Source organism: Felis catus, chromosome A1 (assembly GCF_018350175.1).
Source record: "Felis catus isolate Fca126 chromosome A1, F.catus_Fca126_mat1.0, whole genome shotgun sequence".
Classification (NCBI taxonomy): Eukaryota; Metazoa; Chordata; class Mammalia; order Carnivora; family Felidae; genus Felis; species Felis catus.
Window position 1 is genome coordinate 139,475,595 of NC_058368.1, and position 25,954 is coordinate 139,501,548.

A 25,954-nucleotide genomic window follows, 5' to 3' on the forward strand; every position below is an offset into this window, starting at 1 on the left:
GCCTTGCTGACACCTTGATTTTTAACTCCTTAATAATCATTTGGACTTCTGACCTCAGATCTATAAGGAAATAAATTTCTGTTGTTTTTAAGTTACTACATTTGTGGTAAATTGTTATAACAGGAAACTAATACAATTGAGTATTCCGTCGTCCCCCCCCCCGCCCCCACCGCCCATTCTTTTAGTGTTAACCTATTTATGTCTTTATATTTCAAGTGTGTTTCTTAAAGTCAGCATGTAGTTGGGTACTGCTTTTTTATCCAATCTGACGATCTCTGCCTTTTAATTGGGAATGTTTGACTATTTACATTTACTGTGATTGCTGATATGGTTCGGTACGAGTAATCATCTTGCTATTTGCTTTTAGTTTTTCCTATCCTTTTTTCCCTGTTCCCTCTTCTTCTACTCTTTTTGGATTAAAACTGAATTATTTTTTGTTATTCCATTTTATCTTCTTTGTTGGCTTATTAGCTCTAACTTGTTATAAGAATTCCTTTAGGGTTTATAATATACATTATTTTTTTTTTATTTTATTTTTTTAGCCTCAACATTGGATTTTACTTTGGGCAGAGGTGTGGGGAGAAGAAGAAGGGAAAGGATGGATAAACAAGGTCTCACTAAAGGCTCCAAAGTATATAAGACTGATAGTACAAGGATGGGGGAAGATGGCCAGGTAAATTAGACGGAGGGCCCCCAAGATTCTTTTTTGTACTGATTTCCATACTCCAATGAAAAATGATATGACATATGTGTAACTGCCTCGCACATGGTATTCAATAACGCCAGTCACTTTTTCTAGCGCTATTCTCCACAGGCTATGCCATACCTACACATCATCATCCTTCTCCTTTAGGGAATGAAGCTCATCTAGAAAACTAGGGAACTAAAAGCACAGTACAGTTCATGTGATATAGTTGGCTAGCTGGCTCAGTGGAGGGTCTCACTGTTTTGCCATCTCACCAACTTCACCCTGCCAGGGTAGGGTTGAGAGTAGTTTCCCTAAGACCAATCAGTTTATCCTAGAAGATTACATGGGGAGGGCTGTGGGCTGCAACTCTGTAGGGAATACTCCTCTTGATGATTTTGTGGGCTGTCTTCAGGATCCCAACAGCCTAGATGTACTCAGTATCTTGGAAATCCGTATCATTCACAGGCAGGACTTGGTCCCTTCCCTGAAGTCCTACTCAATGTACGTCAAAGTTAGGACTCACCTTAGAGATGAAAATGCCTAGTTGGGAGATCTTTCCTCCTCAGATATTAAATCCCAACAAAGCTCCAGGAGGCTTCTTCATTAAGACAATTCAGGGCAGAAACTGAGTCAACTCAATGTTGCAGTTAGGGGGTGTACCCTCTCATGAGGAGGAATACACACTGGGGGATTCTCACAGAAAGGCAGGAAAACCACGAGGTAGTCATTGTACAGAAACAAGCTGTCCATCTGTGGCAAGGTCCTCACCCACCACAGGCCTCAGCCACCCTAGGCTCTGCTCACCACCAATTCAGTCTCCATAGTATACACCTATAACCCAAGAAAGTCTACCTTCAAATGTTGTATCCTTAAATACATTTTACAATAGTACGTTTCCACTTCTCCCCTCATAGCCTTTGTTATTATTGCCACACATCTTATTTTTATATCTGTTAAAAAACCTCATAATCCATTGTTGTTTTTTTTGTTTAAACAGTCAACTATCCTTTAAAATTGGTTAAAAAAAAGATAAAAATCTTGTATTTTTATCCATACAGTTACCATTTCCAATGGTCCTCATTCCTTTGTGTAGATGCAGATTTCCATTTAGTATCACCCTTCTGCCTAGAGAATGTCCTTTAGCATTTCATACAGTATGAGTCTGTTGGTATTGAGTTCTCTCAGCTTCTATGTGTCTGAAACTTCATTTCACCTTAATTTTTGAAAGATATTTTGCTGGGTATAGAATTTTATGTTCTAGTTATAGAACTCTAGGTATAGAAATTATTTTAATGCTCTAAAACTGCTACTCCACTGTCTTCTTGCTTGCATTGTTTCCAACCAGAAATTGTGTTATCCTTATCTCTATTTTTCTGTATATAACACACATTTTTGTTTCTTAACAACATATATATATTCTTCTGATTTTTTTTAAAGTTTATTTATTTTGAGAGAGAGAGAGAGAGAGAGCAAGCGAGCATGCACAAGCAACTGGGCGAGCAGCAGAGAGGGAGTGAGAGAATCCCAAGCAGGCTCCACGCTCAGCACAAAGGCCGACACAGGACTCCATCTCACGAACCTTGTGAGATCATGACCTGAGATGAAATCAAGAGTCGGATGCTTAACTGACTGAGCCACCCAGGTGCCCTATCTTCTGACTTCTTAAATGACTGAATATTACTTCAATGGTTATATTACAATTTATTAACTATTCGCCTAGTTTAGACTACTTCTAGTCATTATGATAAACAAAGCTGTAATGAACATCTTTAAAAAAATATCTTTATGTATGTAAGCAAGTATAGCTACAGAATAAATCCCCTTAAGTAGAATTGCTGATTCAAAAGAATTGTGACTTACAAGTCTAATGAATATAAATAAACTGCCCTGTGAAAAGACTGAACAACCTTACACTGAACAAACCAACTACATATGAGCATGCTTACTTTTTCCACCTTCTTTCCACTGGGAATTTTCAAATGTTTAAACATTTGACATTCTGTTAAGTGAAAACTATACTTCTAATTTACATTTCTTTAATCATAAGGAAGATGCTAATCTTTTCAGTTATTTAACTACATCTATCTATCTATCTCACACTAAACTATGTTTTTTTTGAGCAAAATTGTAATGCAAAATCCAAGGTGCCGTGTTACTTACTTTATAGTTGAGTCCATCAAAGCCTCCTGTTTCCAGAGAGTGAAAGGTATCAGGTTGACACTTGATATTGCATTATTTATGTGTTTACTACTATTTGCAATAACAAAAGCTATTAGAAGATGGGTGTCCTAGGATCAAATATCCCTGCATGAATTAGGTTTGCTGCTGATTAAAAATGCCTTTGCCCATACTTTGCATCTCCTCTGGATTATGATTTCTGAATATAGGATTTCTTTTGGGGGTAGAGGTACACTATTATGTTTCTCTTAGTGTCAGATACATACATAGTGTATATAGTTATACACATATATATATATGTATATGTATATGTGTGTGTGTGTGTGTGTATATACATGTATATATATATATATATATATATACATGTATACATATATACACACACACACACACACACATATACATTTTTTTTTCCGTGAAGTGCTTGTTCGTGTTGCCTACCAACTTTTCTTTATCCTTACTGTTTTCTAACAGTTCTCTGCATGTTAATGCAATTAACTCCTTGTTATGTGTTACTAATATTTCTTTTGTGCTTGATGTTTGGTTTTCTTTAGGGTGTTTTTCATACAATTTTTTTAAATGTATGTAGTCAGTTTTATCATTCTTTTCCCTCCTGGATTCTGAGTTTGTCATTCTTTGAAAAGGTGCTTTTCCTTGAAGATTATAAAAAGATTCATTTATGTTTTCTTCTAGAGCTTTTTATTTTTAACTTAATCTTTGGTCAAACTGGAATTAAATTTAGCATAAGGAATGTTATAGGTATCCAATTTTATTAATGTTTTCATTATTTATTACTTAGTCCTTCTTTTTGCCACCAATTTGAGATGCCAGCTTTATCACATACCTTCCCCAATATACACACTGTACCTGGCTTCTAACATCTAAATTCACCTGTTTCCTTGATTTATCTGTCTATTCCTGTGCCAAATTACTTCAATTTCTATGGCTTTCTAATTGCTTTCATATTCATTACAGCAGGTTCCAGTCTCTCCACTCTTCCTGTGCTTTTATTTTTCAGAATATTCTAGGCTAGTCTTTCATATTTAGTATGATTTTATAACATTCTTATAGCTAATCTCCAGCCTTATAAAAAATAATACAAAATAAAACAATTGACATATAAACAATGTTGTTTTTTTTGTTTGTTTTTAAAAAAAATTTTTTTTAACGTTTGTTTATTTTTGAGACAGAGAGACACAGAGCATGAAGGGGGGAGGGGCAGAGAGAGAAGGAGACACAGACTCCGAAGCAGGCTCCAGGCTCTGAGCCATCAGCCCAGAGCCTGACGCGGGGCTCGAACTCACGGACCGCAAGATCGTGACCTGAGCTGAAGTCGGACGCTTAACCGACTGCGCCACCCAGGCGCCCCTAAACAATGTTTTTGATTGAGCTCTCATGCATTTATAAAGAGACTTAGGGACAAATAAATTTCTTATGACACTGAATACTTACGGTCAAGAGTAAGGTTCTTCTTTCTGTTTATTCAAGTTTTTTCTTATATTAGCAGAATTTTTAAAGTCTCTTCTTTATAGGTAAGGTACATTTCTTATTAGTTACATAAGCAGGTATTTTCTCTCCTGTGTAATTATTACAAATGGGACCTTCTCCTATATTTTCTGAGTAACTTATATATATGAAAGGCATTTATTTTTGTCTTATTTTAGTTAAATGAATTTTTTAAAAGTTTTATTTGGAAATAATTTCAGGCTTACAAAAAAGTTATAAAAACAAAAGATTCACCCATTGTTAGCATTTTGCCACTACTTTATGTCATTCTAGCTCCTTTTTTATATAAACATATGCATGTACACAGACATTTACATAAATAATAACTTATATACACCATGACCCTTTTGTCACTAATACTTAAGTGTTTATTTCCTAAAAACAAAAATATTCTCTTAAGTAACCAAATTATTATTAAATTCAGGAAATTTAACAATGATATATTATTATTTAACCTGTAGTTCGTATTTTAATTTTTCAACTGTACCCCTATTATATTTTAAACAGTATTTCTAGATTCTTATTGTTTCTGATAGTTTGTTAGAATATTCTTTGGGGTTTTTTTAGGAACAAAAATAACATCTTAGAATAACAATAATTTTGCCTTCTCCTTTCCTCTATTCATTCCTCTTGGTATGATTTCTCAAAGTCTTATGCTACGTTGGTTACATCACAAATAGGTCAAATATGTAAATTTGAAAAGAGTTCTGTAACTATTCTCTCCAAAGGAGAAGTATAGAAAAAATGCCAGCCTATAAGCCAGAAGTTAGTGATCAAGTCCTAGTTATGCTACTAATGAGCTGTGCACTACCAGGAAAAATACTTAACCTTTCTCAACTTCTTCATCAGTAAAATGAGAAAGTTGAGACAGATAATCTAGATCATCTCTAAATCCTTTTCAGTACCAAAATTCTATTTTTTTCTAAGCTACTTAGTTAAAAAAAATTATAAAGAAATCAAATATGCCTCACCATTTTTTCCAGCAAGTTTTCTGTTTTTCCTGATCTGTTTTCCACTCTTGAGTCTGGCTGAATGCATATTCTTCCTTTTACCTTTAATCATTAAAGCAGGATCCTGCATTCTTGAAAAATAAGTATGTTTTTAAAATTACTATCATGTCCTCTACAACCATTCACAGAGAATCATATCAAATGTTGACTAAATTTTGAAAACTGAAAGGTATTTTACTGAGCTACTGTCAAGCAGCTGGCAGTTTTAAATATGGAGATTGCAGGGCATCTAGGTAGCTCAGTTGGTTAAATGTCCGACTTTGGTTCAGGTCATAATCTCAAGGTTCATGGGTTTGAGCCACGCATCGGGCTCTGTGCTGACAACTCAGAACCTGGAGCCTGCTTCAGACTGTGTGTCTCCCCCTCTCTCTCCCCCTCCTCTGCTCACACTCTGTCTCTCTCTCTCTCTCTCAGAAATAAATAAACGTTAAAAAAAAAAAGACTAGGGGCGCCTGGGTGGCGCAGTCGGTTAAGCGTCCGACTTCAGCCAGGTCACGATCTCGCGGTCCGTGAGTTCGAGCCCCGCATCAGGATCTGGGCTGATGGCTCAGAGCCTGGAGCCTGTTTCCGATTCTGTGTCTCCCTCTCTCTCTGCCCCTCCCCCGTTCATGCTCTGTCTCTCTCTGTCCCAAAAATAAATAAACGTTGAAAAAAAAAATTTTTTAAAAAAAAAAGACTAAAATATGGAGCTGACTTCTGAATAAATTGCAGATAATTCTGTGACAGGCATGTCAGTCAGTGTGATTTCTAGCCTTTTCTTTGTACCTGAATTTCTTATGGGCTTCTCTCCTTTATGAGAAGTCATCTATAAGTATTCTGAGTCTCTTGCCCCTCACTCCCCAAATTGGCATGCTACTATCTATTCACCTTCTAGGGAAAAAGAGACAGGTTCTTTGCAAGAAAAAAGAACTTGCCATATGGGATTGCAGTGACCAAAAACTGCAAACTACTGGCATAAAAATAGACACACAGGTCAATGGGACAGAGTAGAGCCTGGAAATAAACCTACATATATATGGTCAATTAATTTACAACAAAGAAGCCACAAATAAACAATGGGTAAATGATAATCTTTTTAATAAATGATGTTTTGAAACTGGATAGCCACATGCAAAACAGTGAAAATGGACCACAATCTTACACCATACAAAAAATCAACTCAAAATGGATAAAAGACTGGATTGTAAGACCTGAAATCATAAAACTCCTAGAAAAAAACACATGGGTTAAGCACCAGAACATTGGTTTGGGCAATGATTTTTCGCCTTTGGCACCAAAAACCAAGGCAAAACAAGGAAAATAAACGAGAGCTACATCAAACTAAAAGCTTCTGCACAGCACAGGAAACCATCAACAAAATAAAAAGGCAAGCTACTGAATGAGAGAAAATATTTGCAAGTCATTTATCTCATAAGGGGTTAATATTCAAAATACATAAAGAACACATATAATGCAATAGCAAATAAACAATCCAATTAAAAAATGGAAAAGGAACTAAAAAGACATTTTATTAAAGACAACATCCAGGGGTACCTGTGTGGCTCAGGCCTGTGTGACACTTGATTAAGTGTCTGACTTGATTTCTGCTCAGGACATGATCTTGCAGTATGCAAGTTCGAGCCCCATGTTGGGCTCTGCGCTGACAGCTCAGAGCTTCCTTGGGATTCTCTCTCTCTCCCTCTCTTTCTGCTCTTCCCATGCACTTGCTCTCTCTCTCTCTCAAAATAAATAAACTTCAAAAAAAGACATCCAAATGGCTAACCGGTACATAAAAAGGTAACCCACATCACTAATAGCATGAAAATGCAAATGAAAACCACAACGAGATATTACCTCACAAGTGTTATTTACAATGGCTACCATCACCACTTCTGGATATTTATCCAAAGAAAATAAAATTACTATCCTGAAAAGATATCTGCACCTCCAAGGCCATGACAGCAATATTTACAAGAGCCAAGGCATGGAAACAACTTAAGTATCCACCGATGGATGAAAGGATAAAGAAATTTGGTATACAGTGGTGCCTGAGTGACTGAGTCAGTTGAGAGTTCAACTTTGGCTGAGGTCATGATCTCACAGTTCATGAATTTGAGCCCCACATCAGGCTCTGTGCTGACAGCTCAGAGCCTGGAGCCTGCTTCAGAGTCTTGTCTCCCTCTCTCTCTGTCTCTCTGCGATTTGCACTCTGTCTCGCTCTCCCTCGAAAATAAATGAACATTAATAAAAAATTTAAAAACGAAAATTAGTGTGTGTGTATACATATATATACATACATACACATACATACACACATATACATACAAATACATACACACATACATACACACACAATGGAATATTATTCAGCCATAGAAAAGGAAATCCTGCCATTTGTGACAACGTGAAAGGACCTAAAGGGTATTATGCTAAGCAAAATAAGTCAGAGAAAGACAAACGCTGTATGATCTCACTTATATGTGGAATCTAAAAAAAAAAAAACCAAACTCATAGATACAGAGAACAGACTGATGGTTGTCAGAGGCCAGGGGGCGGGGTAGTAGGTGAAATGGGTGAAGGTGATCAAAAACTACAAACTTCCATTTATAAGATAAATAAGTCCTGAGAATGAAATGTACAGCATGGTAAATGTAGTTAACAATTCTGTACTGTATAGTTGAAAGTTGTTGAAAGAGTAACTCTTAGAAGTTCTCGTGACAAGAAAATTTATAACTGTGTAGTGATGCATTTTAACTAAACTTATTTTAAAAAAGAATGAAAATTAGGATTAGGCTGAAATACACCAAATCTCCCATTACCTTTAAAAAAAAAAGTAGAAGAGTTTTCTGGGATAAAAAAATAACTGTATAGTAAATAAGGCAACAACAGTAAAAAATAAAGTTCTTCACTTAGGGATAACTGTACAGTAATGCTAATGTTCCAATCATAGATTTATCTATAAAGTCTATAGCATATCTAGAGAGAAAGAATAATTTGCTAGCATACCTGAAATTCTTAGTTGAGGACTTCTTATTTGTTTGATCCTCACAGACAAGTATCTTTTGTAAAATCTTTTCTGGCATCTTATACATGTCATCTGTGTGCTTTGCATCTCTTCCTGCTTTCAGTCTGGATGATCTCCTCAACACGCACAGAGTGTCCTGGTCAGACCTATTTTCCAATGACTGTGAATTTTCCTTATTATTTAATAGTGAATCACAAGTGGTGACATTGTGATGAACTGAAGTTTGCAATCCAAATGGATTTGGATCTTCTAGAGTCTGCAATAAGATGTAAACACATAAAGAAATAATTCTAGCAATGCAAAAAATCTGGAATGAGAAGAGGGGCACCTGGGTGACTCAGCTGGTTAAACCTCTGATTCTTAATTTTAGCTCAGGTCATGATCTCACAGTTCGTAAGTTCAAGCCCTGTGTCAGGCTCTGCGCTGACAGCACGCAACCTGTTTGAGAGTCTCTCCTCTCAATCTCTCTGCCCCTTCCCTGTTCGTGTGCACTGTGTCTCTCTCTCTTCCTATCTCTCTCAAAATAAATAAACATGAAAAAAATTTTAAATGAGAAGAAATTAAGTATTATCTTGTCCTTTGATTACATAAAAATGCCTCTTATAAGATGAAAGTACAAAAATTCACATAGTGAAAAATTTAATATTACAATAATAAAGGATAATGCAGATTTAAAAACCTAAGAGAAGAAGAGGAAAAATAAAAACTATTTTTACCACTATTCATCCCTAAATTTCAAGGGTAAACCTAAGGTTACTCTAGGTGCTTTAATGTCACAGGAAATGGGTAGCAAAAAATGATGAGACATATAAAAACAATAGAAACGTCGCACTAGACCAGATCAATGTTCTATTCAGCCCAGTGTTTGTTGTTTGACAGTAGGAAGGATATTTTGTGGACAAGACAGTAGATAACTTCTGTTACATTAATTTTAAAAGATTACCAGTATATCATGAATGACTCTAACTTACCCTTAATAATACATTATAGATTTAACCTTCATGAAGATATAAGTATTTTTATACATATCATGTAAACCTTTCTTCAGCTTATTTATATATCCAGCTTACAAAGTTTTTTGGGGTATAAGTTCCATATTTTTATTACAGCTGAGTAAAAAGGTATTTAATTTGTTCTAAATCAATCTCTTTTTTAAAGAATTTCTTTTTTTTTGAACACTTGCTAATTCGTGCTCACTCTATTAATACCGATCAACTATAATTTCCTACATTTTACTCATATTACCTCTTTTCAGATTAGAATACCACAATATTTAATTTAACCTTCATGCCCTATCCCCATGATTGGTTTTTATTTTTCTAGATTTTTTTAGTTTTATTATGTCTGTATTAGAATGCTTTTTATGAGAATTTCACGCAGCATTATGCCAGGTATGTATTCTTCAACATGAGCCTAGTATCACGTTATATAAAGTGTCCCAGATATATTCATTAGAGTATCCTGGCAGTAGCCAAAAGCAAAAGAAGAAAAGAAAGAAAACAATCCAAATGATCATTAGTGAATTAGTTAAATAAATTATATTTTATACAATATATGTATACACACACACAAAATATCCATATAGTGGAATAGTATTCAGCATGTAAAAAGATTTAAGTAGTATGCTACACTTGCCGACACAGATAACCAAGATGTATTATTATTAAATTTAAAAAACAAGTTCCAAAATGTCAACTATACTTCAATTAAAAATATTTTTAAAAGTCACAAAGTATTATGTATAATAGAGTCTCATTTATATAAAGTAAACTTATATAAAATATGCACAGAAACAGGGGCACCTGGGTGGCTCAGTCAGTTGAGTGGATGACTTCGGCTCGGGTCATGATCTCACAGCTTGTGAGTTCAAGCCCCGCATCGGACTCTGTGCTGACAGCTCAGAGCCTGGAGCCTGCTTTGGATTCTGGGTCTCCCTCTCTCTCTCTGCCCCTCCCCCGCTCACACTCTGTCTCTCTCTTCCTCTCTCTCAAAAAATAAATAAACATTAAAAAAAAATAAAGAAAAAAAATATGCACAGAAACAATTGGAGACAGATATACCAAACTGTTAATAGTGATTATTTCTGAAATGTGGAATTGTGGAGGACTTTTTCTTCTTCTTCTTCTTCTTCTTCTTCTTCTTCTTCTTCTTCTTCTTCTTCTTCTTATTATTATTATTATTATTATTATTATTATGTATTGCTGTAATATTTGATTTTTCTTTATAATCAGGATGCATTACTAATGCAGTCAGGAAAAACATTTTCTTTAAAAAGTAAAAAACCTGTCAACATAAAAAAGAGACTTGGCAAGCGGTAGCCCACTGCAGGGCCTCCAGGCATAATACTGCAGGGATTCTAAACCCAAGGAATTGCACCACTTCACAGGATCCTCAGACACAGACTTCAAAGTTCTGCTGAAGCCACGCATAACTTTTCCCTCTCTTGGAAGCTCAACCACATATGTTCTATCCTTAACCAGAAATTAATGTGCAATATCTCATCTCTACTCCACACCCAGGGAGACATAGTGATTTTCTGAGCTAATGGGAAAAATTCTGGTAAATTATTTCCTTCAAAAATACAAGCAATATAATGATACGGCTTCTCAGATCTTTTGGTGAGAAACTTATATATTTTGACATTTAGACGCCTTGAAAAGTCTATCCCAGGCATCTCTAGAAAGATCAGTTTATACTTTAAATTCAAAAGCATCTTCTGAGCATTGATATTTGGGTAGAAAATATGAATTTAAAATAAAGTATATGGGCAATGAAGACTTGCCAAAGGTCATTATAAAAGGCAAAATGACAGACTCATACTTGCACTTACATGCTGCAGTGAAAGATGCTTGTCCTGCAGCTCAGCTAACTTAGAATCTTGGTCAAAAAGCCGAGGAGAACAAAGAGACTCCAAGTTCATCTCTGTTATTTGTATACAATCTTCACCGGTCTAAGACATCTTGGGCTCCACTCCTAAACATTCATTTCCAGCAGTGAGACTGCTGCCTCCCTCTGTTTTGTGACAGATGGATCCCACAGTGGCTTCTGATAATGTGTTTAAGGCTGCTAACAATTCAGTTGGCAATGCATTATCCTTTGTGTTTTTTAGTAAATCTCTGTGACATGTCAAAGACACTGATATGGAACTTGGAGACTTGCTCAATGGGTTGGTCAACTCTTTAGGATCGAAATCACTCATTATTTCAAATAGTCTTTCCTCCTGAGTGATTTCTGGTGATGTGAGTGACCTTTCTAAGGTAGACACAAATGTTTTAAGAGAGCTTTCTTCATCTTTGGTTTCTTCAGAATTCATAGTCGACATGGCTTCATTTCTAGACTCAGAAAACATATTTGGTACTGCTAAGATCTTCTCTGGCTCTATTAACGATTTCTCCTTTACAACCACCACACTGGATACTCTAAGAGCAGTACGTGAGAATTTCAGGAGAGTCTCTGTCTGTGCTTAGTTCCTGTGTGTTCCAAATAGGAATTCCATCATTATAGCATATATAAAATATTAAAACTTCATAGTTTTCTAGTTTATCATCTTGGGAAATTACCACTAAAAAGTTTCAACAATTTCCTTCCGCTTCCATAAATAAAAACACTCTTTACTAATTTCCTATGCCAAATCACTAATGACTCTGAATGCATCTACAGTGGACCAAGAGTAAAAATGGATGGGTCATAATTATAGATGCCAATTATTTGTTTAGCTAAGATTAAATTATCTGTGCTTAAGAGAAGAGGCAGAGATGGCATGTATAGTTAAATTAGAAACTGATCTCAAAAATTCACTGGAGTTAATAACCATAAAATTCTCCTTTGTCTAAAATAACATTGAAATTTTATTTACTTATAATGTTTATTTATTTTTAAGAGAGAAAGAGCAGGGAAGGGGCAGAGAAAGAGGGGAACAGAGGATCTGAAGCAATCTTTGTACTGATGGCAGAGAGTCCAACATGGGGCTCAAACTCAAGATCATGACCTGAGCTGAAGTCAGATGCTTAACAGATCATGAGCCCCTTAATCACTACTAAATTTTTTTTTATTTTTATTTTTTAGCGTTTATTTACTTTTGAGACAGAGAGAGACAAAGCATGAACGGGGGAGGGTAAGAGAGAGGGAGACACAGAATCTGAAACAGGCTCCAGGCTCTAAGCTGTTAGCACAGAGCCCGACGTGGGGTTCGAACTCACGGACCGCGAGATCATGACCTGGGCCGAAGTTGGCCGCTTAACCGACTGAGCCACCCAGGTGCCCCACTACTAAATTTTTTAAAGATCAATAACCAGTAATAAATTTGGTGTAGTTTCACCTACTTTTTATTCCCCACCTCAGTATGAATATGTAAATGTGAAATAAAAGGCCAAATGACAAAAGGTCAGAGGAAAACAGAGAAGAAATAAAGACATGGTTCTATGTAAATATTAAAAGCCCCAGGTATAAATCAACTGTGGTTGATTTAAACACATAAAACAAAGCTTATATTTTTAAGTGACTATTATTTTTCAAAGGCATCATCTTAAAATTTTTTTTCAACGTTTATTGATTTTTGAGATAGAGAGACAGAGCATGAACGGGGGAGGGTCAGAGAGAGGGAGACACAGAGTCTGAAACAGGCTCCAGGCTCTGAGCTGTCAGCACAGAGCCCAATGCGGGGCTCGAACTCACGGACCGCGAGATCATGACCTGAGCCGAAGTCGGCCGCTTAACCGAATGAGCCACCCAGGTGCCCCCAAAGGCATCATCTTAATAGGTTATACCTATTCTTATAGTTTTTCCAATGTTCAAAATATCATTAGACTTCCTCTTTTTAAATTGGTTTCAAAAAATATTGATAAGCCACTCAAAAAAATGTCTCAATACTTTAAAGACACTGCACTTTTTTCTAACCATTAAAAACTGTTAATTTGCTTGACCCTAAGTAACAGAATGAGTTTCAATGACTTTTGGCTATTTCTAAAAATCAAATCCACCTTCCAATGACCAGCACTCTAATAGAATGCATTGTAATTTGTAAGCCCTCCAATGTTCTGATTTGATTTGAATAAGAGAAGTGAAAACCATTTTATTCTTCCCATCCTTTCCAACTGCCACCATTTAACTTCTCTGTAAACAGCATACAGAGTTTAAGAAGACATTTATTTATTAGTAAACTATAATTTGCTCACAAAAGTAAAAGGAATTTAGAAAAAATTCAAGAACCCAGATCCTATCCATTCTTTAAGTCACAGTACAAGGTCTCATTCCTATTTGAAGGCCTTATATCTACTAAATTCAAGGTCATTGGAGCACCTGGGTGGCTCAGTCAGTTGCACATCTGACTTTGGCTCAGGTCATGATCTTGAGCTTCGTGAGTTCGAGCCCAGCATTGGGCTTGCTGCTGTCAGCCTGTAGGCACAGAGGCCACTTCAGATCCTCTGTCCCCCTCTCACTGCCCCTTCCCTGCTTGCGCTCTCCCAAAATAAATAAATATTAAAAAATAATAAGAAGAATTAAAAAATAAAGTCATAGATATAATAAAGTACATATGTTGGACTCTGCCCTAAAGGAACTTAATTTCTAAATGGAGATTGAAGGCATAAACACAAAGACATCAAATAAAGTATAAACAATGTCAAAAACACTTTATGAATTCAAATGAATGGCATAAACAAAAGAGCCTAGTGTTACAAGAAGTTTTCTGGGGGAAAAAACCAGAAGGTAGAAGAGGGTTCTCATGACTGCTTGAAGAATGGTTGGTTAAACAAAGTTAAGCAGGTTTCTTTACCATAAGACTTTTCAGAGCATGTGCATTAAAATCTCTGAGGAGACTTTAGGATATAGGTTCTCCAAATTTTTTTGTTCACAAATATCCTTTTTCTCAAGATCTCATCTACTAATGTCATAGGATGCAAGTGACTGAAAAATGCTGACATAGTCAGTGAATAACGAATGCTTAAGAGGGAGCCATTACTTTGGTCAAGATTACCAGAGTCATCTGAGACAGATCCACACAGGAGAAAGGACTTGAACCAGAAATTAATTTGTGAAGGATTTAAAGAAGGGAAAAACACATATTAAGTACCACCTAGGTGCCAGACACCACGAACTATCATTGCTCTCAGTCCTCACAGTAATCTTGTGAAACATATTGCTACTGGTATTTTACACACGTAAATGGACACACTTGTCCTTGAAACACACACTATCTGGTTCCAAATGTTATGTTCTTTCCCTTGCTTTCTGGCTCCTGACTTAAACAAAAGCACGGAGATGGTAATGTATAACATATAGGTGAGATAAAATAAGGTACAAGTATGGCAGGGTGGACCTGGGGAGGTCCTTGACTACTTGAGTCTGTTGTGGGCAGAGTCAGTCTTACAGTTCTCTGATTCCCCATGGCACTCAGCAGAAAACAAAGCCAAAACAAGCACTCAACACATGGTTAGTGATTAGCGACTGAAGATGGGAAACAGTATCTAGCAGGAAATATTGAAGGAACTGGGGTAACACACAAACAGAAGGCATTTCTGCTACACCATCTCAGCAATTAGTTTGATAATAAGTTACATACTTCTCCTCTAGATAAACGGTAAGAGACTAATAATGCTGGGTAAGAAACACAGATCAATATACAGTATAAGGAAGATGGCAGAATAGAAAGACCCTAAGCTCACTTCATTCCACAGATACAACTAGATAACACATCAGAGTAAATAACTCAGAAAACGACCCAAAGACTGGCAGGACAAACTCCATAGGTAAATATAGAGAAGAGGCCACACTGAAGAGTATAGGAAAGACAGAGATGCAGTGGGGAGCTAAACAGACCTGAGGAACCTTCCCTGAGGGAAGAACTCCAGGGGATGGAGGGAAGAACTCCAGGGGATGAAGAGAGGAGAGAAACATACCATCACACTGACGGGAAGGGACCCAGGTAAAATAAATCCCTGTAACGTTTGGCTTTGAAAACCAGAGGGGCTGAATTTCATGGGTTTTCACAACCAGTGGGACTTAAAACCTAGAACTTTAAAAATCAATAGGCTCACCTCTTGGAGAGCCAGGAGGGTAAAAGGAAACTAAGTCCCCACACTTACAGAGACAGCACAAAAAAACAGCCTACAGAGATATACCATAGAAGCAGCAGTTTGGAAAATACTTGGGGAACAGGGGTGGGGAATTTGTTTACTCATCTCAGAATGTGTGCCAGAGGTGCAGGGATAGCTGGAAGACTTCTCCAGGAACAAAGTAGCTGGCAGGTGCCATTTCCTTCCCCATACTAAACACCTGGCCATATAGGGGGACCAGTGGGATACAGACAGTTGCTACCTACCTTCTAACAATACACCTGCTCCCATGGATTTTATGGATCCTCCCTTCCAACCCTACCAGGCTTGGTCCCCACCTGTACAGGACTGGGAGCAAATCTTGGTAACACTGTGGTCCCACCACTAAGCACTTTTTGGATCCACCCCCTCCAAAAAGCTCTCAGTCACAGCCCATCCAAAGAGATGCAATTAAGACTCCGTACAAGCTGCCCTGACAGGGGCCAGCACCACTTCAAAAGAGACTCCTGCCCCAGGGAGAAAGAAAAACCACAACATACACCAGTCTAAATGCAGCCCCAGTAGTGGGTGAGGGGCAGACTACAGCTTGCAGCTTGGAGCCTACTTCAGATTCTGTGCCTCCCTCTTTCTGCCCCTCCCCCACTTATACTCTGTCACTCTCTCTCTTTCTCTCTCTCAAAAATAAATAAACATCAAAAAAAAGAATAATTAATATCTATTGTTCTCAAACTATTCTAAAAAATGAAGAGGAAGGGAAGCTATCAAATTAATTCTAAGAGGCCAGTATTAACCTGATACCCAAACCAGATAAAGACATCACAAAAAAAAATGACAGGCCAGTATCTCTGATGAACACAAATGCAAAAATCCTCAATAAAATGTTAGCAAACTGAACCTAACAATACATTAAAAAATCATTCACCCCAGTCAAGTGGGATTTATTCCCAGGATGCAAGGGGTGGTTCAGTATTTACAAAACAATCAACATGATATATCACATTAACAAGAGAAAGGATAAAAACCATATGATCATTTCAATCAATGCAGAAAAAACATCTGACAGAGTACAACACCTACTCATGATAAAAATCCTCAACTAAGTCGGTTTAGAGGGAACATACCTCAACATAATAAAGTCCATATAGGAAAACCCACAGCTGATGCCATACTCACCTAGGTTAGGAATGAGACAAGGATCCCCACTCTCACCACTTTTATTAGTGGAAGTCCTAGCCACAGCAATCAGATAACAAAAAAGAATAAGATATCCCAACTGGGAGGAAGAAGTAACACTTTGACTATTTGTAGATGACATGATACTATATTTAGAAAAACCTAAAGACTTCACCAAAAAACTACCAGACCTAATAATTCAGAAGGTTGCAGGATAAAACATTAATATACAGAAATCCATTGCATTTCCATTAACTAATAATAAAGAAGCAGAAAGAGAAATTAAGAAAACAATCCTATTTACAACTGCACCAAAAAGAGTAAAATACCTAGGAATAAACCTAGCCAAGGAGGTAAAAGACCTATACTCTGAAAACCATAAAGCACTGATAAAATAAATTGAAAACAACACAAAAAAATGGAAAGACATTCCATGCTGATGGATAGGAAGAACAAATATTGTTAAAATGCCCTTATTACCCTAAGCAATATACATATTTAATGCAATCCCTATCAAAATACCAACAGCATTTTCCACAGAACTACAACAAATAAACCTAAAATTTGTATGGAACCACAAAAGACCCCAAATAGCCATCTTCATTCCAAAGTTAATAACTTTTGGATTTCTCACATTTCATTTTTCATCCTAGGCTGGTGGCAGATAATCAGGTTAACCAGTATACACAGTGATAAGCAAATCTCCACAGGTCCTAAAATGTAAACAAGTTCACACACACTTTTTTATCAGAAATAGTGCTTGGAAGGACCTATTTTTTATATTACGTTTTTAAAAACAGGTAGTCCTTAAGTGACTTTGTTTCAAAAGTTCACATGTGAGCTATGTGATGTTTAATTAACTGGTGTTGACTTCAAACAATAAAAATTCATTAAAAGCCATATTGATACATTTAAAAAAAAAAAAAAAAAAAAAAGACCCTGAATAGCCGAAGCAATCTTGAAAAAGAAAAATAAAGCTGGAAGTATCACAATCCCAAATTTCAAGTTACACTACAGAGCTGTCATAATCAAAACAGTATGGTATTGGCACAAAAACAGACACACAGATCAATGAAAGAGAATAGAAAGCCCAGAAATAAACCCATGATTATATGGTCAATTAATCTTCAACAAAGGAGGCAAAAAAATGAAATGAGAAAAAGTCTTCAAAAAATGGTGCTGGGAAAACTGAATAGCTACATGCAAAAGAATGAAACTGGACCACTGATACCATACACAAAAAATAAAATCAAAACTGATTAAGAACCTAAATGTGAGACCTAAAATCATAAAAATCCTAGAAGAGAACCCAGGCAGGAATGTCTCTGATATCAGCCATAGCAATATTTTTCTAGATATGGTTCCTAAAGCAAGAGAAACAAAAGCAAAAATAAACTCTTGGGACTACAAATAAAAAGCTATGCAGCAAAGGCAACAATTAACAATCAACAAAACTAAAAGACTGAATGGGAAAAGATATTTGCAAATGACATACCCAATAAAGGATTAGTATCTAAAACATATAAACAATGTATACAGAAGTGCCCGGGTGGCTCAGTCAGTTAAGCATCTTACTGACTCTTCATATCAACTCCAGTCATGATCTCACGAATTGTGAAATTCCAAATTATAGAAGCAGTGCAAGTCCATTGATAGATGGATAAAGAAGAAATGGTATATACATAATGGAATATTACTCAGCCATAAAAAGGAATGAAATCTTGCCATTTGCAATAAATGGATGGATCTAGAGTATAATGCTAAGCAAAGTAAGTCCGTCAAAGACAAATACCATATGATTTCACTCATGTGGAATTTAACAAAACAAATGAACAAAGCAAAAAGAGACAAACCAAAAAACAGTTAACTATAAAATACAAACATGCTTATGGGGGGGAGGGAGATGGGGGTAGGGGTGAAATAGGTGAAGAGGATTAAGAATACACTTAATTCTTAATCTTGATTAACACTGAGTAATTTATAGAGTTCTTGAGTCACTACATTGTACACTTGAAACTAATATAACACTCTGTGTTAATGACACTGGAATTAAAATACAAAAAAGAAACACAGATCAAGACAATACTATTAAAGATAAAGGAAGAACAAATACTGGAAGGGGTTGTTAGACAAGGATACATTTCTATTTATTGAAATGGTTTAGTCATATTCTCACAGAGGGAAAGAATCTAAATGGCTAAACTTTAATCAATATAATGTTTTAAAAATCTAAACACATGATCTGCATAGCCAATCTCTGTTATATAAACCAACCTTTTCTGGGTGTGGTAAAATTTCAGCATTTTCAGCCTCAGGCCCTAGAAGATAACCATACATTTTACTCCAGTTTTATTAAAGCACTAAAAACATACCCTCTCACTTAGCATTTCTTAATCATGTAACTTGAAATGACTCCCTCAGACATTCATGTGATTTATAAAATATTTTATAAATATTATACCTATTTATTGATGTAAAAGTATCATTACACTGGCAATAAACTAACAAAAGAAAATTTTTTCCATTTCTTTAAAATATACTACTTTACATGAAGATAGGTAAAATTATAATTATTTAGAATTGGTTCAGCTAAAACCTAGCTTCTCTATTTCGGCTGAGTGATTCTAAGAATAGGTAAGTACAAAGAGCACAAAATCTTATCTCCTTTCTCAGGGTCATGATCTTCTCCATTATGGGTAATAGAATATAAATTAATTTATGCTGTCAAGTTAGGCATGTAAAGGAACACCCCATGTAGGGGCCAAAAGGAATCAGGAGGTTGTCCTAAATATGACTTCCCCTTTACCTCCTCACTCTGCTCCCTCAGCAATTCATACCAAGTGAAGTTGAAGGAGGATCAGGAAAAAAGGTATTTCTCAAATTCCATTCCTCTTGCTTCATACCTTCACCATCAAGGACCAAGTACTCTGACATACTTAGGTAGGAATTTAGGGCTCTTTGGAATTTCAGGCATATGCTTGAGTCATTCACTGGTTTCTTTTGATTAGGCAGTATCTAGAGCTACAGCGTAATCCAAGTAATTGTCTGGTAACCTTACCATGCATCCTCACAAGCAACACAGGTTTTTCAGGAAAAAATAAGCATAAATACGCTTATCACATGGTGCAAAAATCTGCATCTTACTGTTTTTTTGTTTTGTTTGTTTTACCTTTGCCATTTGATGATGACAAAGCTATGAAAATCAACTAGGAAGGCTAACATCATGGCATTGCACACCCTCACAGGATGAAGAGCAAAAAGTTATTATGAATAAATAACTTCTTATCCTTGCATTAGAATTCTTTGTGCCAAGCAATGATGATAATACATGATACTGTGTATATCTTATCATTTAAAATCTTATCTCTAGTTGTTTAAAATTTTAGCACAAATGAAAGAAACACTGTAATACAATAGATACATTTTCAATTATCTCTTTTTTTTTTTTAACTGTCTGATCCTTGGGGAGTTAGTTTAAAAACACAGAAAAAGACTTCATCCACTTTTGCCTTCTCTAAATTGTAAAGCAAATCCTCAAAACCACCTCCTTCTACATTGTTTTTAATCACCTCATCACCAAAAATGATCATTCTTCTATGCTAATACTTACTATTTTTAAAATTTGACAAGCTGGTATAATAAAATATAGTATACTAGTTTGACTACTATATTAAAAATAAATGTTATTTAGAGAAAATTCTCATTTTCTAGCTACAAAATTTACTTAAAACATTTTTTACAAATTAAAAAAATTTTGTGGAGTTTTGGTCTTTTAATAAATTATTAAAAGATTTTGTACATTTCCTACTAACACTTGAGACAAAATGTAGTAGTAACATGAATGTAGAAAAAAAGAATTCTAAAGTGCCAAATGAGAAGAAAATGCTCAGAGGAGCTAAATTTTAACTCATAAACAATTACAACAATTACTAATTTGTTTATTTTGATCATTCTACAATTTGGTTAGTATTACTTTTGAACGATTGTATTAGAACAGAGCTAGCAATACTAGCTAACAATTTAATAGTTTCCTTACATGTAATTTAACCTAAAGTCTAGAATGATAATAAAATGAGCTTCCTGTTCTGAACACTCTGAAAGGAATAAAAGGATGAGGGAGTTGCAGTGAAGTGCCAGAAGGGAAAAGGAGCATCTAGTCACAGCAGCTTCATGGCAGCAAGAAAAACCACGAAGTCAAAATCCTGGTGCCCATGGCACTTTTAAAGGCTTGCAACTCAGAAGTTCAGTGAGGGTGGTGGTAAGAATGCACAGATAGCAACAGCATCATATGGCATGCGTGGCTTTCAGAAGGCCAAATGTCTTGCATTTCCCACACTTTTAACTTCCTACTCATTTGGCCTTCTGAGAGCCATTAACGCAAATAAATCCATATCTAACTAAGCCTTCTATTTTTAGGCAAAGAAAAATTTACTTTGTATGACTCTACCCATAAAAACATACCTTGAATGCTTCGGTGGTTCAGTGAAAGTTCAGCCTGGGGAAATGATTCAGTGACCACTGGAAAACTTTTTCTATGCCTAAAAAATCAATCAATTAATAAATAGATACAAATTTTGAAACGTTAAGAAAAGAACACTTTCTCATTCAAATACAATTTAAACTTTTTTTTTTCATTTAAAGGAATTTCAAAATTGCATGATTTTTTTTGCTCCATCATTTTAATTACTTTTACAATTACTACCAATTTGCTAACATTTACACTTCAAGTATTTACAAAAATGAACAAGCTGAAAACTTAATGGTGAAGTTCAGGAGTGTAAACATGATAACCTTACATTTAGATGTAGAAGTCACTTTGGGATGACAGTACCAAATAGGGATAGTGGGGGAGAAAAATTGGTCCTGGTTTATGTATCTCGGTTATCGAAATCCTACAATACACTGAAAGCTTGTCATTATAGTTTTAAATGTAAGTGAAAGTCACTAATGAGAAAATTCTCAGATATTTATAATATCTTGTATTTCACAGTAGGCAAAGAACACATATAAAATATTGATGGAAAGAGATTGAAAGCAAAATAGGAGTCATGCTACCCTGCAATTTTATCATCTGCCCTGGGATAATTAAAAGTTGACTGAAGAAAAGCAGTCAATTATTTTTTCCTTAATCTAATTTACTACACAAAGGCAATCAAGATACCTCTCTTAAAAAAAGAACAAAACCGGGGCGCCTGGGTGGCGCAGTCGGTTAAGCGTCCGACTTCAGCCAGGTCACGATCTCACGGTCCGTGAGTTCGAGCCCCACGTCAGGCTCTGGGCTGATGTTTCAGAGCCTGGAGCCTGTTTCCGATTCTGTGTCTCCCTCTCTCTCTGCCCCTCCCCCGTTCATGCTCTGTCTCTCTCTGTCCCAAAAATAAATAAACGTTGAAAAAAAAAAATTAAAAAAAAAAAAAAAAAAAAAAAGAACAAAACCCTCTTGTTCCAGCTGTTTTGAGAGAAGTTTTACACATCAGGCATGGTTACTTGAAGCCTAAGCAAGAATAATTAATTGAACACTCTCTCCTGTCTAAAAACAGAAGTGATCAATATACGCTACCTTGAAAATGGAACTGAAGCTGCTCATACAGAATAATTTCTATGAGGCAAATAGGAATGAATGTTGATTTTTTTCCCCTAAAATGTGATTCTTTGAGAAGAACAAGCTGACTTAAAACAAAATAAAATCATAGTCTGAGTCAACGAGCGAATGTTTTTCCTTAATTACAAAGGAGAATTTAAGACATAAGTCTGAAAATAGAGCAAACTTTCAACTAAATTATTAAAAAATAGTTATTTATATTAAGTAACAGAGCAAATAATGTACATGTCTAACAGAGGAATAATTAAACGCATTATTAGTATACAGTCAAGTTATACAGTGAAATATTGTGAGGTCACCAAAATTCATGTTTTTAAATAATATTAATCACATAAGAAAATAATTTGATAATTACTAAAAATTTTTAAAAAGGAAACAAAAAATTATAGAATGACTCTAATTTTGCAAAAATATATAAACAGAAGTAAAACTATAAAAAAGCCTAAAATAAAATGTACCAAAATGTTAACAATGGGTCTCTAGGGCATGGATGCTGTGTTAGCCTTACCTAGTCTTCTTTCTTCCTCCATTTCTGTAGATGAACTTACAGTGCTAATATATTCAATAATAGAGTTATTTTAATAGGGTGGTTCTCAAACTTTTTGTTCTTTGGTCTCCTTTACACTCTTAAAAATTACTGTGAAACTCAAATGGCTTTTATTTATGTGCAATGTATTATATTTACTTAATACAATTTTTATAATTTTATATTTATTTGTAAATATATTTATATAATTATTTTATATATAATATATATATTTAAAATATATACTTATATTTATGTATAATTTAAAATAGAGAAATTTTAAAAAATAATCATTAACTTAAAAATAACAGTGAAAGCACATTTATCACGATGAGCACTGAGTAAGATACAGAATTGCTGAATCACTACATCATATACCTGAAACTAATATAACACCGTATGTTAACTATACTGGAATTAACATAAAAAAAATAAAATTAAAAATAAATAAAAATAAAAATAACAATAATCCAGTAACGTTAATATAATTTTATGAAAATTTATTATATTTTTCAAAATGAAAATGTGGCATTATTTAACATTTTGAAAAAATTATGGCTTCATATAAGCCAGTTGTCATCTCATTATCTGCTACTGCATTCAATTTTTTGCCAAGCGTTGTTTTTTTAGTTCTTTGTTTTGAGAGAGAGAGAGAGATCTGGGGGTGGGGAGGAAAGGGGCAAGGGGGAGAGAGAGCGAGAGCGAGAGCGAGAGCGAGAGCGAGAGCGAGAGAGAGAAAGAGAGGGAGGGAGGGAGGGAGGGAGGGAGAGGGAGAGGGAGAGGGAGAGGGAGAGGGAGAGAGAGAGAGAGAGAGAGAGAGAGAGAGAGAGAGAGAGAATGTCTCAAATAGGCTCCATGCTCAGCACAGAGCCTGACCTGGGGCTTGCCATGACCCTGGAATTATGATCTGAGCCGAAATCAAGCGTCAAACACTCAACCAACTGAGACACCCAGGCGCCCCACCATACAAATACTGTTTTATTTGAAGTATATAACAAAAATCTGGCCTCATACAGGTATGCACTTGGAAAAGGAAGGAGTATTTTAGTAGTCTTTTTGGATAACTCTAGTATCACACCAAAACTCTAAAAGGAATAACTTTACAGGTGAACTGGAAATGTAGAAATTGAAACACCAATGAACTTTTTGTATTCTGTCACATTATAACCCATTGGTCTATTTGCACTTTGAATGGATCTTTCACCTGCATGTGATTTTGTGACATTATGCATTTGTCTTTTAGAAAATACTAATTCACTGAGTTATGCAGATCTTCCTTATACTGACAGATTATTAAAAATCAGAAAGATCACTTTTATAAATATTACCACTGATCTCACTGGAAAATTTTAAGTACTGGGAAGCCATCAAGGTTGAGGTGGTAAAAACAAGTTTTCCTAACCTCTAATTTTCACTTGAAAGCTAGAACTTTTTCATTGGCAACAAATATCATAAGCTTTTCCTTGAAGTGACTGGCTTACTTCATTCATTTTCAAGACGATGTCTGCCATATACCCAAGTATGAATGTTATTTTGTCTGTCAATTATTCTTCCAAGTTCAAAGAAAAAGTGAGCTAATTTTCTTACAATGTTTATAACTCGAACAAATGCACAAGTGTTCTTAAGACAACTATCATGCTTCAGTATGCACAGAAGTACTTAAGCATACTTTCCCATCATTGCACAACACATCAAGAAGATATATATTCAAGGGTAGGAATTCAATAAAACAATAACCTTTCTGCTTCATCAAATGCATTAAGTGAAGCTGGGTGTTTTCTTCCTTTTCTTTTTTAAATGCTAGTTCATGGGAGTGAAAATTACAGTGACTACTAATACTAATGGGTGCCACTGCCCTGATTCTTACTAAGGCTCCAGCATTTTACCCACCACTTACTTTAGCACTGTATGTGCAAATGGCAATACTATGAAAGAGGCAAATAATGTGTTAGTATTATTATGAAAATGCCTTTTTAAAAATTTTTTTAAGTTTATTTCTTTTGAGAGAGAGAGAGAGAGAGAGAGCACAATCAGGGGAAGAGATAAGAGAAGTGAAGAAAAAGAGAATCCCAAGCAGGCTCGGAGCTTCAGTGCGGAGCCTGATGCAGGACTCAATCTCAGGAACCATGAGATCATGACCTCAGCTGAAATCAAGAGTCAGATGTTCAACCAACTGAGCCACCCAGGTTCCCATGAAAATAGTTTTGATCTCACAGACCCTCTAGAAAAAGTCTCAAGGACTCTGAAGGGGTCTGCAGACCATACTTTGAGAACCGTTTTTTGTTGTTTTTTTTTTTTATATGTTTATTTAGTTTTGAGGGAGAGAGACAACAAATGGAGGAGGGGCAGAGACAGGGAGACAGAGTGGACTCCGAGCTGACAGCAGAGAGCCTGATGCAGGGCTCGAACTCACCAACTGTGAGATCATAACCTGAGCCACAGTCTGATGCTTAACTGACTGAGCCACCCAGGTGCCATGCGAACCATTGTTCAAAAAAAAAAAAAACTGAAAGGATAAAGCCTTTTAAAATACAATAATTCTACAAAGTCTAATTTCAATAAGGTCTACAAATTCTTCCTTCATGTCTTGTTATAAATTTACTTTTTAAATAACATTAATAGAGAATCAACTTAATATGAACCAATCCTCATGAAATGAAACTTATCTATAATATTTGTAAATAACACTTATGCTGCTAAAGGGGCATTTGTTTTTCTTCCAAGATTTTATTTATTTTACATGTTTTTTTTTTTTAACGTTTATTTATTTTCGAGACAGAGAGAGACAGAGCATGAACGGGGGAGGGGCAGAGAGAGAGGGAGACACAGAATCTAAAACAGGCTCCAGGCTCTGAGCTATCGGCACAGAGCCTGACGCGGGGCTCGAACTCACGGACCGCGAGATCATGACCTGAGCTGAGGTCGGCTGCTTAACCGACTGAGCCACCCAGGCGCCCCTTCCAAGATTTTATTTAAATTCAAGTTAGTTAATGTACAGTGTAGTACACTTTCAGGAGTACACTTTCAGGAGTAGATCTAAGTGATTCACCACTTACGTATAACACCCAGTGCTCATCCCAACAAGTGCCCTCCTTAATGCCCATCACCCATTTAGGCCATCTCCCCACTCACCTCCCTCCATCAAGCCTCAGTTTGTTCTCTATAATTAAGAGTCTCTTATGGTTAGCCTCCCTCTCTGTTTTTATTTTATTTTGTTT

The 25,954-nt window shown here is 35.8% G+C and overlaps 1 protein-coding gene across 7 annotated transcripts in view; it reads right to left on the minus strand.

Moving 5' to 3' along the window:
- The window catches only part of ANKRD31 (ankyrin repeat domain 31), a 138,044-nt gene that overhangs the window by 91,558 nt on the left and 20,532 nt on the right, over positions 1 to 25,954 (minus strand). For 5 of the 7 annotated variants that reach the window (XM_045062118.1, XM_045062113.1, XM_045062121.1 and 2 more), the window contains 4 exons: positions 21,073 to 21,149; positions 18,886 to 18,929; positions 8,368 to 8,642; positions 5,344 to 5,453 (listed from right to left, as the gene is read on the minus strand). In XM_045062118.1, coding sequence (XP_044918053.1) covers positions 5,344 to 5,453; positions 8,368 to 8,642; positions 18,886 to 18,929; positions 21,073 to 21,149 — 506 coding nt within the window. Of the gene's footprint in view, positions 1 to 5,343; positions 5,454 to 8,367; positions 8,643 to 11,216; positions 11,797 to 18,885; positions 18,930 to 21,072; positions 21,150 to 25,954 lie in introns of those variants that run through there. The other 2 variants (XM_045062123.1, XM_045062133.1) reach the window with 2 other exon arrangements.